The 17265-nt window shown below is 40.8% G+C and overlaps 2 protein-coding genes and 1 long non-coding RNA gene across 7 annotated transcripts in view; 2 read left to right on the forward strand and 1 right to left on the reverse strand.

Annotated features, from left to right (window-relative positions):
* The first annotated feature begins 35 nt into the window (after positions 1–35).
* On the forward strand, positions 36–4167 carry itgb1bp1 (integrin subunit beta 1 binding protein 1). Its single transcript, XM_023352707.1, has 7 exons — positions 36–132; positions 1512–1626; positions 1709–1787; positions 1871–2001; positions 2524–2616; positions 3234–3383; positions 3460–4167. Exons 2-7 carry the CDS (start codon positions 1555–1557, stop codon positions 3529–3531), a joined length of 597 nt encoding a protein of 198 aa, XP_023208475.1. The 5' UTR covers positions 36–132; positions 1512–1554; the 3' UTR covers positions 3532–4167.
* Positions 4168–6108: 1941 nt separating this feature from the next.
* Positions 6109–6537, forward strand: LOC111612252. The gene is made up of 2 exons (XR_002754490.1): positions 6109–6172; positions 6313–6537. It is a non-coding gene; the product is annotated as an uncharacterized LOC111612252 (long non-coding RNA).
* The window catches only part of asap2 (ArfGAP with SH3 domain, ankyrin repeat and PH domain 2), a 42411-nt gene continuing 31587 nt past the window's right edge, over positions 6442–17265 (reverse strand). For 4 of the 5 annotated variants that reach the window (XM_023352849.1, XM_023352848.1, XM_023352847.1 and 1 more), the window contains 12 exons: positions 17074–17263; positions 16916–17001; positions 15859–15974; positions 15517–15584; positions 15329–15436; positions 14844–15078; positions 14561–14713; positions 12532–12637; positions 12354–12412; positions 12143–12210; positions 11063–11188; positions 6442–7655 (listed from right to left, as the gene is read on the reverse strand). In XM_023352849.1, coding sequence (XP_023208617.1) covers positions 7581–7655; positions 11063–11188; positions 12143–12210; positions 12354–12412; positions 12532–12637; positions 14561–14713; positions 14844–15078; positions 15329–15436; positions 15517–15584; positions 15859–15974; positions 16916–17001; positions 17074–17263 — 1390 coding nt within the window. In that variant the 3' untranslated portion in view covers positions 6442–7580. The remainder of the gene's footprint in view (positions 7656–11062; positions 11189–12142; positions 12211–12353; positions 12413–12531; positions 12638–14560; positions 14714–14843; positions 15079–15328; positions 15437–15516; positions 15585–15858; positions 15975–16915; positions 17002–17073; positions 17264–17265) is intronic. The other variant, XM_023352846.1, reaches the window with a different exon arrangement.

The raw sequence follows: 17265 nt of genomic DNA on the forward strand, positions 1-17265 counted from the left end.
TTAGTTTGGTTGCGTCCCCTTTAAGGCGGCTTGGGTGTCGGCTCAAAGAGAAACCGAAGAGTCAAAACTGGAAACTAGTTGAAAGAAGAAAAATATCCAAAACAAACATCTGAAGTTTGGCGGTTCGGACAGGTAAGCCGTGACTGTGCCGGTTCCGAGCAGAGGGTCCGGTTCGGTTCTGCGGTTCTGTTAAAACTCCAGCTGTAAATAAACGTGTTGCTCCGGGAGGAGTTTAATTTAGAAACATGTTGCTGAAGTTTAACGGGCTTCAGCAGGAAGCTGCAGCCTAGAGCTGGTTTTAAACCTGCCCTGGTTCTGGTTCTGATCCACCACCGGTCCGTTCTGTCTGGTTCCAGACGCTAAACCAGATGATACAGACGTGTAGTTTGATCCAGCCAGACATCAGTGTAGTAAGTAGTGCAGAGTTTGGAAGAATGAAGTAATACATAGTTTTCATATATTTTACCCCCGAAAAATCTAAAAAGTGTGGCGTGCTTTTGTACTTAACCTCTAAATAAGATGCACAACTAGAACCTGAAAGCTCTACTTGTTCTTCAGAGTAAAATAACTTAAACAGAAAATGTCTGTGGAAATCAGTTTTCATGTCTTAAGGAAAAACATTCCCATATCATGACTCTTCCTCCACCGTGTTACACAGCAGATTCAGATGTTTTCCTACACAAATAATCATTTGTATTTAGAAAGTAGAGTTTGGTGTTTGAGGTTTCTCATTTCTTTGTCTTTTAAACCTATATAATTTTTAATTTTGCACTACTTTCTACATCAATTTATTTAAAAGCCTTGAGTTCTGTGGCAGAAAATGTTATTACCAGATAACATGTTATAACTTTATTACCACATAATATACATGTTCAACAATCCTCTCTTTTGATCAAATATGTAATATTTGATTTCATTCCCAGATTTCTCTTGGTTTCTACAGTTCCTTTGCTCTTTTTCTTGTCAGAAATATTTTTATTTCTTGCTAGCTTGAAGAGCAAAACAGCTCGATAAACTTAACTGGCAGTTGAAATAACATTTAAATAAATTATCTTAACTTTTTTTAAATTAAAAAACAGAAAAAAAATTTGGATGAAAATAGACCTGTCACAAATTTTGCTGGGCGATAAATTGTTCGAGAGCGTATTGCGATAAACGATAATATTGTTGTTTTTAATGGCATAATAATGGAAGAACACTTTCTCAGAGATCAATAAACTAATACTGGAACTGGAAGACATTTTAAAGATCCAAAACAAATAAATAAAACAACAAATAAAATTATGCAAGCAAAATTATCCTTCAAGAAAAGGCTAGTTGCACCACACTGAAGATTTTTAGCATCCAGCTTTAATTTATCATGCGATTAATTGATTTATTGTGACATTTATTATGATGAATTTGTTTTCTTCTCATCTAATGCAACCTTTCACAGCGCCCCCTGGTGACGGCCAAGGTGTAGAACACCGCAACATTTCTGCTGTTGATCCGTTTGTTTTGTGGCGATGCAGGTCAGCGGGCCTGAGGCTTCGGATGCGGTCGTCATGGTGAAGGATGTTTCGGAAAGGGAAGAAGCGGCACAGCAGCAGCAGCTCTCAGAGCAGTGAGATCAGCACCAAGAGCAAGGCACGAAGAGACGACACGCTCCATTACGCCAGAACCAGAACCTCCCGGCGCCATTTTAACCCAGCATTTTGTCCCTCCACAGTCCGTCGACTCCAGTTTGGGAGGACTGTCCAGGTCCAGCACCGTCGCCAGCCTCGACACCGATTCAAACAAGAGCTCAGGTCAGAGGGAACGCCGTGAAGATGAGCTAAAACCTGGCACAGGTGTCGTTCTCTGTCTGCTAACTGAAGCTGATTCCCCGCAGGAAACAACACGTCGGAAACATGCGCCGAGTTCCGGGTGAAATACGTCGGATCCATCGAGAACCTGCAGTTTGAGATGAGCAAAACCCTCCAGGAGCCTCTGGACCTCATCAGTTACATCGATGCTGCGCAGGTAAAAAACCAAGACTTAATTTAATTCAGTGACTGCGGCTTAAAACAGAGGTGTGCAAACGTTTAACCATGAAGGCCAAAATTAGTGGCGCACCGCCTGCAGTTTTCTGGCCGATTAGCGATCTTTAAAAAGCCTAACCTGCCCTTTCCAATTTTGGCCAAAACCAGCTTTTTGTCGGAAATGTCGCTGGGTTGGCAACAGTGGGGCGATTATTGTTACCTGTAAACATGCAGACATGACCTGGTGGGCGGAGCTTATAGTCAAACCTCTCACTGCAGAGCAGAAGAGGACAGTGGTTGGTTTTTAAACCTTTGCCAAGGTAGATAAGATCTGTGGATAAGATCAGCTTCACAAGTATCGGTCAATCACTGATCTCCCAAACTCAAGGAAATCGGCACCGATAAATCGGCTGGCTGATAAATCGGTGCACTCCTAGACAAAATCATTAAGTTGAAACCACATGGGGCAAAACAAACATGTTATATTTGGTGTAAGAACTAAATATTCTGCATTTCTTCACAGCAAGATGGAAAGCTGCCGTTTGTGCCCGGAAATGAGGAGATGGTCCTGGGAGTGTCCAGGCACGGGGTCAAAGTGGCGTCAGTAGACCAGTGTGTGAGTAGCACAGCAACCATCTGGTTTTAAAAACAAAACAGTTTGCTTTTCTCGCATGCAAAGGTAAAACATATTTACAAAGATTTTTTGATCTTTTCTGCAGCTAAACCCCCCCAGTCTGTTCTGCTTGACTATTATTGGATTAACCAATTAATAATTGGATAATAAAAGATGCTTAATGGGAGATTTTCTTCAGAGAATTTTAACCAGGTGAAGCTAAAATGCCACTGGAGGAATTTTGTGTAGAATTTACAGACAGAGAAGGTTTTCCACCTCCAATGCAAAATTATATATATGTATATATATTATACATTTTTGACTTAATTACTGCTGTGAGTGTTTCAGGAATTGGCATGTTTTTCAGTCTGTAAAGACTTTATGATTAATCGAATACTAAAAGACTTGATGATAAATCAATTGATTAAGTGATCATTAAATGAGCTGACAATTAATTGAACAATTAATCACAACTAATCAATAACTAATTTAGCTGACAATTAACCAATTAATGACTAATCAATTGTTAGCTAACGATTAGTTGATCTAACTAAGTTGACTAACCAATAAGTGAATCAGCCCTTCATGTATTCGGTGTGTTTGTCGTGTCCTCTGGGCAGGACGTGTTGCATCGACATCCTCTCTACCTGATCGTTCGCATGCTGTGCTACGACGACGGTCTGGGCGCCGGGAAGAACCTGCTGGCTCTGACGACCGCCGACACGAAGCAGCAGCAGTGCAGCATCTGGGTGTACCAGTGCAGCAGCTCGGTAAGTGGGCTTAAATATTAACGCACCTGCTGGGGATTCGTTTTCATCGTCACCTGATCCGTCTGTGTCTGAACAGGAGCAAGCTCAGAACATCTGCAAGGTGCTGTCGGCCTCTTTCGACTGCGTCCTGTCGTCAAACAAACCCTGACGCCGCTCCGCTTTTACACCCGTCAGCTGCCGGCGTAGCATTAGCTTACCCAGGATGCACCTGCTTTGTAGCAGAAGGTATCCAGGCTGCTGCGTCTGATCACCTTTCAGTGTTTTAAATATTTAACTAACCCGTGGTCGGCGGATTTACGTACTGTGAGTGTTTTATTTACCCCCTCACTGAATGTATTTCTGTTTGCTTTTATATTTTCAAACTAAACACCAAAAAGCAGAGCATTTCTAAAAAGTGCATTAAATTGAAATGCTAAATGGTACAAAAAGCTCCAGGCCATCTGCAGTAGATGGGAAACATTAATCGGCACCAAAACAACAGGGTACAAGTTCAAAGGTTGCTCCTCTCTGAGGAAACGATGATCGTGTGTTTTACTCATGACAGTATTGGTACAGTCAGTCACTTTTTAAAACCTTTTTTATTAGGTTTTTAGTTTAATTGGTAAAAACTTTTGGTACCAAATCCTTGTTTTTATTTCATTTATTGCAGTGATTATGTCTGAAGATATTCTGACATGGTTTTATTTGCATGTTTACGGTTCTGGACTTCATGTTGTACGATAAGTTTTCTGTTTCACTTTGTTCAAAATGTGAGAAAAAAATAAATGACTTGATGTGGTGCTTATGTGGGATTTTTTTATTTTTAAAATCAACTAAAGTTCAGTCAAATTGGATGGAAAGCATCCAGCGTCAGATTTAGGTTCTTTCTTTGACTAGGCCAACCAAACACAGTAATGTACTGCAGGAAGGTGAACCACGACCTCAATCTTTATTCACATTGTAAAACCGGTTTTCTTTATTTGTACTGCTCAAATTCTCTATACAAATTAACCAAAAGCAACCCCACAGAATGATGCTACTACCATGTTTTACTGTGGAGTGGGTGTGTTAGCTGTGTTAACCTTAAAGCACTGATCAAACAACGCTAATGCTAAAGCAGTAGTTCCACTAGCACGCTATGCCAATATGGTACTTATGCTAACTTGAAAGCACTAATCAAACAGTTTGGCTAACACTAAAGAGCTACACAAACATGATGTGTAGCAGAAGCTAATGCTGAAGCGCTAATCCAACATTAGTGCTGCTAATGCGCTACTTTATGGTTGAAAGTTTGTTTGTTCATGTGTTTTTCTGTACATTTCATTTGTTTGTTGTATATTTGTCACTTGCTCAGTTTCCTTAAAAAAAAAGAACAAGAGGAGGAAACAGAACTACGAAAACAGTCTTCACTCACTACAAAATGTGAGAGTAACTATAAACATCTGGCCAAGTTTAGCAAAAACTAAAACTTCAGAGATGATGGACTTTATTCAACTAAACATTTGCAAAACAGCCAAGTAAGTTGACTAGTTTGTAAACCAGAAAAGCAATTTATGGGAAGCTAACTGTGCTAAAAGTTAGCAAAAAAGCTAAAAAAAAAAAAAAAAAGTTCCCCATACAAGCGCCGTATCCATCACTACATCTGAAGCCAAAAACAGAATAATTGTATTTACACAGAGGTTAATTTTCTAATTAACATTTGAAGGCAATTAGTTGCATCAGATTTTATTCAGGGTTATCAGAGTGAAGGAATAACATTTTTCAGATATTTAAAACTGTAATATTTCCCTTTCACTTAATTACTCACCACTATGTGTTGGTATAACCCAAATAAAAAGTGATTTAATGGGCCAAAGGGTTGTAAATATAAAATACAGAAGGCATTCCAGATGTATTTATTGGGGTTTTGATTGGCTTCATATTGTTTCAACTCTCTCCGCCTGGATTTGTCTGTTCATATTTTGGGAGAAGGTAATGTGTGCATTTTTAAATTCTCACCAGTAGAGGGAGCCATCGGTGCATTATTTTAAAGCTTTGAAAACGTGTTTCTCTTTTTGCCTGTTTGGTGGGAAAAAATGGTTGCAGTTACAGTAAATGAGTTAATTAAAAACTCCAAACAATCACACAAAGCTTTATGACATTATTCCATCATTTATTTTTCCAGTTGAACTTTTCCCATTCCCTTGCACGTTAGGAGTCAGGTTAGTGGTGATCAGACAGTTTGTCTTGTGGCTGCAGTTCGCTGGAAGACATTAACTGCTCTGACCTCTTAAATACTCAAACAAAACCCAAATCTATTTACATGACATAAATAGGTGATAGATCTCGTCTCCAGTGAGTTCTTACATTGAACGAAGAGACAGATTCTCTTCTTGTCATTCACAAATCCATGGAAGGCTCCGATTTCAGGTTAAATGCTTAAATATCGACAATATGAACAATAAGTTGCTCTGCAACTACGATGAAGTTAATTACACTGTATTTGTAAAAGCATCTACATCTCATGAGCCCAAACAGCGAGTTCCTTCCTGGCTGGTTGTCGAGAGTCTCAGGTTTGATGCAGACTAAAGTAAGCAACCTGTTAGTGTCCTAAAGGCAACAGTTTTAAATCTCTTCTTGTAACTTGCAGCTCATTCTGCACAGACGACTCATCACCTCCAACACAAACGTCTCCTTCTTTTCATATGAGATGAGAACCAAAGACCTTCATGATTTATCAAGAACGCAACAACCAGCTTGACTAGAAATTGATGTCTGATCTAAAGGAATGGGGCGGTTAAAGGTACAGGCCTGGTTTGGGGCAGTTAAAGGTACAGACCTGGTTTGGGGCAGTTAAAGGTACAGACCTGGTTTGGGGCAGTTAAAGGTACAGGCCTGGTTTGGGGCGGGTAAAGGTACAGACCTGGTTTGGGGCGGTTAAAGGTACAGGCCTGGTTTGGGGCGGGTAAAGGTACAGACCTGGTTTGGGGCAGTTAAAGGTACAGACCTGGTTTGGGGCGGGTAAAGGTACAGGCCTGGTTTGGGGCGGTTAAAGGTACAGACCTGGTTTGGGGCGGTTAAAGGTACAGACCTGGTTTGGGGGGGTTAAAGGTACAGACCTGGTTTGGGGGGGTTAAAGGTACAGACATAGTTTGGGGCGGTTAAAGGTACAGACATAGTTTGGGGCGGTTAAAGGTACAGACATAGTTTGGGGCGGTTAAAGGTACAGACATAGTTTGGGGCGGTTAAAGGTACAGACATAGTTTGGGGCGGTTAAAGGTACAGACATAGTTTGGGGCGGTTACTATCTGAGCTCATAGCCTGTCAATAGAATAACCCAACAGTGGCTGTTGGCAATATAGGCAATACAACTCTCCTCCCAGGGTGTCATTCCACCAGTGGGTAACATAAGCAAACAAACAAAAAGTTTGTCAAGTGAAACCAGAATGAGTTTTCTATTGCTTCACCTGCTAGTTTTTACACAAGCAGGGCAAAAACAAGCCCTGCCGCCCCCGCCCCCCCAACACCACCAGCTATTGCTGGCATGTGACAACTGAAAGGTTTTGTTTCACACTTATATTGAACAGATATTATTATAACTGTAATAATTATTTTCTGTCTAAATAAAAGCTGTTTGACCATTTTGATACATTTCTGTTTGACTATGAATCTCACACCTGGGACTAAAACAGGTGTGTGTGTGTGTGTGTGTGTGTGTGTGTGTGTGTGTGTGTGTGTGTGTGTGTGTGTGTGTGTGAGAGAGAGATGCATTATCATAAATTCATCACAAAAGTCAGGAAGTGTTTTTCTTCCAGCTGCGATGGGATGGAGGATGAGGAGCTCTGCTGGCTGCAGCTTGGAGAATACTCTGAGGTTAATTTAGCACCATTAGGAAAATCCTCCACACAGGAGCATCACTAAAGATCTACAAACACTGCAGCTACATGAACAGGTATGGAATGTAAGCATGCTGTCTAAGTTCACAGTTACAGGTGTTAAAATCGATTTCTCTGCGCACTGCGGCTCTAGAGATGAAATAACCACTGTTCATGTGACCTTCATTTTGTTAAAACTTGGTTTGTGGCAGAAAGACTTTGTGTATTGCCAGAGATTGTTCAGTGAAAACATCGTTTTCTTTAGATTCTGAGTCTGAGTCTGAGGAACCTCATGGGTCCTCAGACGGATGGCTGGCGACTAACGCAGCATCTCGTGACGCCTCCGCAGGACCCAAGCGGTCCGTCAGTCGGCGATGAAGAGGACAAATGTGACGGGGAAGGCGCCTCTTCTCATTGGATCTCCTTCAATGTGGCCCAGCTGTGCAGAAGAAAGACAGAAAGAAGGTTAGGAAAGAACTGAAGATCAAATGGAGGAAAAATAAACAGCTTTTACTGGATTAGACCATCTAAAAAACACACAATTATTTATTGCAGCACCATTATCTCACACGGAAAATTTAGAAAAATCTAAATTTTAAGGAATAATTGCCAATAAAGTGATTGGTCCCCTAACAATCCATGACTTTGTAGTAGCACACAGTCCATGTGCCACTAGTCAGTAGAGGAAGCTAATCTCCAAAGATCAACAGCAGCGAAGTGACATCTTGTGGTCTCCATAGAAACCATGAGACGCTAATGGAAGCCATTTTGTTGGGAAGCATGAAAGGTCAAAGTTTTTCCATCAAACAGTCACAAAAGTAAGTAGAGTTTGCTATACTGGGACTTTAACAGTCTGGGTTCACACAGCAGGTCTTGATGCTTAATTACAATTTCTTGTTGAAAATATCCTATTTTTTATCTGCATGGTCGTTCTACTAATTAAATGCAATCGCAATTAGACTTCTGTGTGAACAGTTTACGCAGCGCTCCGTTTAGGCAGGAAAGATGGCCGCTGCTGACCATGGACGGGTTATAAAGTTGTTCACGGTTTCCAGGTCAGAATCAGACGAAGGAAACTGATAAAGATAAAAACGGCCTTTGGTGCAACACTGACTGCAGCTTCTGGAGAGAAGTCTGTTTGGATGTGATGCTCTTGGTTGACAGATGTCTTTTATAATTATAATTTTTTCAGCCATTGCTTACATCCAGATTTACTGCGTCGGATAAAATGCGTCATGACCGTCAGACTGCAGACGCTTTTAAAGAATGCAATGTGATTCAGTTCCACATGTGGAAGTGGCACAAATCAGATTCATTAGAGTGAAAAGTTTGGAATTGGGCAGTGAAAAAGTCGGGCTGAATGGATAAATCTGTAGGAAAATGACCTCATGCCCACCGTTCAGTGTGGCGCGGGATCTGTGCCACAAACCTGTGGAATTATCAGGACGTTTCAAAATAAAAATCTCCTGGACTTGGCCTGTAAATTAAAACTGGGACATCATTGGGTCATTAAATATAAATAAACTGAATACTAAATGTATGCAAATTATATTATTAGGATATAAAATGTGGCCAAACCAAGTCATAAATATCTCAAACACAAAATCAACCATTTCAGACCCCAGATCCTCTGCAGCCTCAATGCTGCCCTGCAGGCAAAAGAAGGTTATTAACAGCAGTAATAAACATCTTGGGCTAAGTGGGCTCATTTAATTAGAGCTAATGTTTCTCAGTGTGATGTTATGGTGTTGCAATAAAAGATACATTCATTTTAAGCCTTTTCACAGATCTTTCCCAGACCAGCCAACAAATGTGGCTGGATGTTAGATCCCTGCTGAACACACACACAGACACAACTGGTTGGTTCTAATGAATAACCATTTTCACTCAGATGATCCAACACCAATTCATTTAAAACCAAATCATCTGACTAAGTTGTGATAAATGGCTAAACATACTGGAAGGAAAAAAGACGAGCTGATATCCAAAAGTATTATAATAAAAACAAAGTAATTTGTCGTTTTTGCATCAAATTTATTGCTACATTTTTATAAAGGTTTTTTTATTTTTGAAATTCAGTTCTGTGAGCCTTTTGGACAGAAAACAAAAGCAGCCATCAACGCTACCTGCTTTAAAATTGGTTTGCTTTAGTTTTTGTTGTTTTACTTCTATAAACCTTTTGGAAATCAGATCATTTTCTACTTCCAACTAAAGTTACAGTTTTCTTCCTGACTACCAAAGCAGCTTTTAAATTCAAACCTTTCCAAACGTATTCACATCACGTTACATTACAACCACATTTTTATTGAGATTTTATGTGCAAGAGAAACACAAATTAGCGACGTTGAAGGAACAGATCGATGGTTTTCAGTGACTGATGAACTGCATGTAAAGCATATTAACAAACGGCAGTAATACGACGGTAACATTTTTACTTGAGGAAAAGAAATTTCCTGGTGGCCATGTCTCCAGCAGGTCGAATAACACAGTAAAACACACCATCCCTGATAGTACATGGTGGTGGCTGCATCATGGAGAGGGAAATGGTTTCCTTCAGATTAGTGAGAGTGGAAGTGAAGATGGATGGAGCTAAATACACAACAAACCTGGAAGAAAACCTGTTGAATGCTGCAAAAAACTGTATCCAGAGTTACAATTAATGGTTTAGATCAGACGTCTTCATTGCCAACTGCTAAAAAAAACTATTTCTGACGAGACTAAATGTGTTGCATGAGTGTGAATACTTTTGTAAGGCACAGCAGATCATTTCCTTTAATCAACCACATCCTAATCAACTAAAACCAGGATTTTCTGAAGCAGAACTGAATCGAAGTGAACATCTAAACGGCACACAGGTCAACCAGAGTCTAGATCACATCAAACTTCCAACTACTGAGATTCCCTCTTTCATATTACCTGGGGTGGTAAAGAAGAAAGCAAGTCATTTAAAACGTTGTCTAGACCTGAAAATAAAAAGCTGGGACATGTTCTGCTCCGGTAATGTTCACAAATAAAAGAAACAAGTCAGGAAACAAATCAGATTACTGAGCGATGCAAAGTCTGCCTCAATATCACCATCAATACCTTCAGAGCAAAAGCAGCACAAAAAATTGCTGCACAAACACAGTGGAGTTGACTGACACTAATGTTGTTAGATTTGAAGAAGGTCAGGAGCTGGTTCTCATTGCCTCTGGAAACATTAATATCATTAAAATAACAGCTGCACAAACGTTTGACACCAATGTTGTTAGATTTGAAGAAGGTGGGTGAAGGAAACTTCACTCAGGCAACCTTAGCGTTGATCAACTCAACTCCATTAGTGCAGCAAAAATGTTTTGTTTGTGCTGGTATCATTTAAAGATATTAACAAAAAAAAGTTTCCAAAGGTCACCAGAGGTCAAGCACTCAAATCTACAAAATCAAACAAATTTGGTGTCAATCAACTCAGCTGTTTTTGTGCTGGTTTATACAGCAAACATTTGTGCTGCTTTTGCTTCGAAGATATTGATGATGACCTCTGGAAACACTTATTAATATCTTTGAAATATCAGCACAAACATTTGACACAAAGTTTGTTAGTTTTACAGAAAGGGAGCTTGATTAAATACAATAACATCTCCATACATGGCTCAGATGAAAACAGGCAGCTGGACCCGACTAACAGAGGAATCAGCATCAGAGGGCGGAAAAAGAGGAGGACAAGGTTGGGAAAGTGTGTGGGTGGTGTTGGCTAGGATGAGGTCAGCTTTCTGATTTCAGCCAATATGGCTCTAAAGAGGTCAGAGAGAGTCACACGGACTGGCCACGCTTTGTGATTCCATGGGAACAGTTTCGAACGATACTAACCCACCACTCCTGGTCCTCCTCTCCATCCACCACGATCACCTCGCCCTCGGAAAACGTCAGCTCGTCTGGGTTGTCAGCTATGCAGTTGTAGATGGCCTTCACCCGCTTTGGTCTCTGCTTCTGAGACAACAAGAACAAAAACAGACAAAGGTTTGATTTGAGTCTCAGGCCCATTTCCTAGGGTTACCCAGACTTTTCTCTCGGCGATTTAATTCAGGTAGGGGTTAAAATATTGAACCATCATCAGGTAAACGGTTACTAATCCTGCAGCGTATTATTCATGTGCAATACATCAAAAGGTGTACGTGTTACCGATTAAAATAAAAGAGGAAAACCTTCAAACTAGGGATGCAACTAACAATTACTTTAGTAATCAATTGCTGACAATTGGAGAAAAATATTGTCACATTCTGTAGACTGTTAATTTAATGATTTATGGCTTTTTATACAATATTAAAAATACATTAAAAGATGCAAATAAATAATTCACCTCATTTTATGAATAGTAAAAGAAACATTTTATTTATTTGTGAGTCTGTAAAACTATTTTAAAAACTGCCTACTTTCCTAAGTAATCAGTAGAAAAATCTTTACTTATTAACTTTCCTATATTTGCAGCTAAGAAAAAAACATTTCTTAATATTTGTTTTTACAGTTTAAGATAATCTTTGACTTTGTTCAACCTGTGCAATAACAGCTGCAAATCCTAGAACAACAAACTCTGTAAATGTGTTAATTATCCATGCTAATTGTTGCTGATGGGATATTTAAGGACATTTTATCAGTTTGGTTATGTCTAAAAATAAGAGGAACAAACAGATATTCCATGTTTGCATGTTCTACAAGCTTAAGCAGCTTCTTTATTCAAAGTGAGAGAGGAGAGTCTTAGTCAAAAGCCACATGTGGACCACAGGAAGCAGATTTACTGGGCAGGAAGTCAATATAAACTCTGGAACAACAAGGAGAGATTACAAAACACAAATTAAAAAAAGAAATGAAAATATAATCACGCTGTGGAACAAAATAAATAATTAACCAAAATACAACCTGGATGAATATGAAGACAAATGAAAGACTTACTGGATTTGCTTTCCTTGATACGTGGGCCGGAGGCACCGAGTTCTGGGGGCATCCTGGCACTTCCTTAGCTGGAACAGGAAACAGGAAACTACATCACACAAACAGCAAAACTTTCCATACTTTCAAAGGGAAGGTGGAAAAAACTTCAGCAGATGGACAGTATGACATGCTACATTCTGCTATCTGGATGCCTTCCTGTTTATTTACTCACCTGCTCGTTCTACAGATTCACTTTGATTCAGGAAACCTCGGCTGAAGCTTTTATCGTTGCTGAAAGTAAAATAAATATTCAGCTAACCATTGAAGATTCCAGCAGCACTGCTGCACATTTACTACATTAATGTTAGAGCCGTGATGTTTACATGACTCCACCGTTTTTTTGTTCTTACCCAGCAGGGGATTTGGGTGGCACTGACCGGGTCCCCAGCAGACCCTGACCCGACTTGGACTGGATGTTCATGGCTTCCATCTTGGCTACGGGGGCGGGACCCAGACCTGCAACACACATCAGAACAAGAGTTTAGAATAATAAACCTCTCAACAATGGACTCTTGTTTAAGATAATGGAAACCAGTGACTGTCTGACTGAAATGCAGCAGTAAAGGGAAAGATGAGACTGTACTTCATGAGGAAGCTTAGATACTGCAGGAGATGATGGTGCAATGAGGGATTTTACATAAAATCATTACTGATAATAAAGAAACTGAAACAAACAAATATCTTATTTTGAAAATGCTAACATTAGCATGTTTCCACTGCATAGATGTATGCAACATCTATTATATAGCTTTTTATAGTATGTTGGCTAACAGGCTAATATGCTATTAACAAAATGCTGACATTAGCTAATATGCTCCCATGATCATATCTAGGCCTGTCATGATAGCAAATTTTGCTGAGCGATTAATTGTCTCAAAAATTATTGCGATAAACGATAATATTGTCTGAAGACCTTTTTACACTGATTTAATGGAAATGATGTAATAATGCATGTGATTTCCTGCCAAAGATAGATACACTTTATTTTCAAAATAATATTTAACACTGGAGCTGATAAACTAAATAAATAAAACAACCAAAAACAAAATGGATTCTCAGTCTCCATTAACAAAAAATGTACTTGATAAAAACTAAACAACATAAAGCCAAAGTGGAAATAAATACTGCATTCAACCAAAAGATTATGAAGTCTGTATATTATGTTGCCCTTCAGTAATAATTAGATTTAAATAGAGAAGATGGGCACATCGACTACCTGATGCAATAATTCACACTACAGGATTTTTTGCTCCTATTTTTCCCCTTACAACAATCTTAGCATGTTGGTCTTTCTAAGAGTGTGTGGTGTGTTACGGTAGATCGTCGTTGCCCTCCGATCTAAATCAGGGGTTTTCCCGACTGGGATCTTAACTCAGCCTGAGGGGAAATTAGGAGGGGAATCCCAAACAGCTGACACAGCGCAACCTGAAGTCCAGCCGAGATTGGAGATGATATGTGGAAACAACATTAATGCTTATTCAACATGCAAAGAATATAGAAATGACAAGAGGAGGAGTTGGAGCGAAACCTGTAACTTTTCAGCTGTTCTGCGTTAACGTGACGTAAACAGGTTCTAATGATTTTCATTCAGTCAGGACTTTACTCTGACACTAGCCACATGCATTGCAGGTAGATTGTAGTAAAGCATTGATTGATGTCTGGTTTTAAAATTAGTTCACTGAACTTGTAGCCATTATTTTGTGCCCATTGTTGGACACCACAGGGCAGGACCGAACCCGATGGAACCGTTATACCTAGGATTTCTGTCGGCTAATGTTTGGTCTGTCAGGTTTTGAAAATGGGCCGACAATCGGCCGACAGCTCTAAGATTGTGTCTCTGCGCTGGGCTTTACACTAAGGAAATGAGGTCAGAGGTCAGTGGAGAGCACCGGAGTTGAGCCTTTTTTCATTCAGTGTCATCAACAGAAAGAGAAAAAGGTCGGAAGAGACGATAATGCCGATAATTAAATTGACGTCGGTAGTTTTAATTTATTGTGCGATTAATTGATTTATCGTTTATCGTGACAGGCCTAATCATATCATCTATCGAAAGCAAACATGATCTTCTAGCTAAGTTTAGCCAAAGTACTACTAGCATTTTCTAAATGCAAGTAGTACATTAGCCAACACCATCTGCCATTGCCTGGCTTGAACGTATCACAGACAAGGATTCTACATATTTTGTTTGGTAAAAATAGTCTGTAAAACAACAGGACAAGTACATGTGATCTAATTTCTTTTAAATGATGTTTGTTGCCTTGTAATGTTTTTGTATTGTGTGGACTGTTGGAGGCGAGTTGAGTCTGTTGTGTTACAAATTGACTTTTCCAAATTGGACAATAAATAATGATAATTTGGTCTCATCTCTCGGGTTCATACCTCCAGTAGAAGTGAGCCTCATTGGGGGAACAGGAGGGTGCATGTTGGGAGGGTCTGAGGACGACCGCTGCCGGCCAACCAGGTCTATAGAACCGGGTTTCCAGGTGCTGGAGGTGGCGGACTGACCGATTCCCCCCACAGAGGAGAACTGGGCTGAAAGACATGGGAATGGAGGAACTTCATGCTTATCTGGACTTTATCTGATTACATTTATTCTCACAAATTACATCTAGATATTTCTGGCCCGTCCTGGTCCTGTGTTTCTGTCAACACAAGGTCTCACCCAGGTTCCTTGGGGGCAGGGGCGGAGCAGAGGGGGAGGCCGACTGAGGGGAGCCGGTGTTCAGGATGGTTCCGTAAGTCTCGTTGTTCACCAGGCTGGGCATAAAGAGGCGGTGCTTGTCCTTGCTGAGGCCCGCTCCGTCCCGGCCGGCGGGCCCCAGACCGGCCTGCAGGTGGGCGTTACTGCTGGGGGCGTAACAGCTGACGGGACGGTCGTCTCTCCGATGGGGGCTCGGCTGGAAGACGTTCAAAGGAAGGATAATTGAGACACCAGCAATTTAGTCTCAGATGTTCCAGCAGGAAACTCATTTCCACAAAATCTCAAAATTTTAGAACTTAAAAAAATCTTCATTGTAGGATTAGATTGTAATGGTTTCCCCATACAAATGTTGAAAAATGTCATCAGTGGGTGGAGCCAAATTACTGGGGGCGTGGCTAAGTGTGAACAGGTGTGGACAAGATGAGGGAACGCACCGTTTTTCTCACCTTCTCATCCAGATCCTCATCGCTCTCATCCAGGTCCTCGTGCTTCAGGCGCCACTCGTACTCAACGTGGACGTGAGCGTTGAATTTTCCTGCCAGAGCTTGGTTGAGCTGTAAACACACACATGGCTTACTGGCAGCTCCTGCAGGTCTGAGGCACGATGGAGACTCTGGCAGGTTTTAATACTCACCTGCTCCTCACACTGAGCATGTTTGAGCCTCCGGGCGATATCCAGCGGCGTCTCGCCAGCTTCGTTCGCTTAAAGTGGAAATAAAAACAGGAGTAGCGTGTTATTGCTCTCTAATTCCCGCTGCAGACGAGGACAAACATGCTGCCCATTTTCTCTCCTGTGTAATTAAGCCGTTTCCCACACCGAGCAGCTTCTCTGAATCTGTTATCTGGCTGTTTTGTTGATTTCAGAGCACAAACATGAGTGTTGTGAGAGAAAAGGCCAGAATGGTTTGTTCTCTGTGTGGGAACCTGGTTATGAGGAAATGACTTTTTCTAAATAAATTCAACATGCTGAACTTACCAATATCTATGGAGGCTTTTCCTCTCAGCAGCAGCTTCAGGCATTCGCTGTTGTCGGTCAGGCAGCAGTAGTGCAGCGCTGTGCTGCCTTTGGCCGTCTGCTTGTCCAGATTCAAACTAAATAGGAAAAAAAAAAACACTTTACGCTCTGCATGATGTAAGAACCTACAAAAAGACATTTTTGTTGCATGAAAACAGTGGAGTCGCAACATTTTTGGGCCAAATCTGGCAAATTGACACTATTGGGCCACAAAATTCATTGAATTTAAAATGAAAACATGAGTTTAATGTGATTTTTCTATTTTGTTTTACCTGCTCAATAAACAAAAATGTTTATGAAATCTATAAATACTTACGCATCTAAAACATAAAAAAGACTTTGGACTGTAGCCTTATTTTAAAAACAGTGAAAATGTGCAGGGCTATCAGTTGTTTTCCATTTTGTTAGCAAAATTTTAAAGGGGCGTCCAATCAAAATCATTTCCAGGGCTGCAAATGACCCCTGAATCACACGCTGGACTCCCATATTTTAGACCCATGAACCAGAGAAGTTTGTGTGTCTGAAGTAAACTAAACTGAGACATCTGTAAAAATATTTCTCTCCTCTGCCTTCTCTCAGTGCCAACTAGAAACAACCAATCATAGACAGGAGGCGGGTCTTAGCGCTGTCAATCACAATCTGCCACTCTGCAGCTAGCAAAGGCTGTCAAGAATTCTAAAGCTTGTTAGCGTAGCCACCGATGGTGCTGGATAAACGGTTTTTGTGCAACAACAAGTCGTTTCTCCACCATTAGCACATTTAGCAGTGAATACATGAGAATGACTGACAGCGCCAAGTCCCGCCTCCTGATTCTGATTGGTTGTTTTTGGTGCATTTTGTCAGACGGTGATAGCAGCTCGGGGAGGTGAAAGAGATCAATCGTTTCACAGATTATCTGCCTCACAAACTGTCAAATATATAAAAAAAAATATTTTTTATAAAAGTTACGTCCTGCAGCTTTAATGAGCCGTAGCGGTTTTTTTGTTTTGTTTTCCTGAGTCGTCTTCGCTGCGTTTACCTGTTCTGAGTGAGAAAGTCGACGATGTGAAGAGACGTTCTGTCTACCAGCCTGACGGCCAAATGAAGAGCCGTCTCTCCCTGTTCCTGAAGAGAAACCGCCATTTTAGAAATATGGAGGACAAGCGGAGGAAAAGCTGAAAAGCTTGGTTCTGTTACATGTCCGTTGGCAAGCGGAATCGGCTCCATGAGGTCCAGCCCCTCGGCGTAAACCTGGATGAGGGAGAAGATGTCCCGCGCCTTCACCGCCTCGCACAACGTGTGCAGGCGAGCCGCCGCGTCGGCGCCCTTCTTCCTGGCAAAACGCTTCTCGATGTATTTGGACGTGATGAAGTCTTTCCTCGTCTGCCT

The sequence above is a fragment of the Xiphophorus maculatus genome, chromosome 19 (genome assembly GCF_002775205.1).
Source record: "Xiphophorus maculatus strain JP 163 A chromosome 19, X_maculatus-5.0-male, whole genome shotgun sequence".
In the NCBI taxonomy this organism is placed as follows: Eukaryota; Metazoa; Chordata; class Actinopteri; order Cyprinodontiformes; family Poeciliidae; genus Xiphophorus; species Xiphophorus maculatus.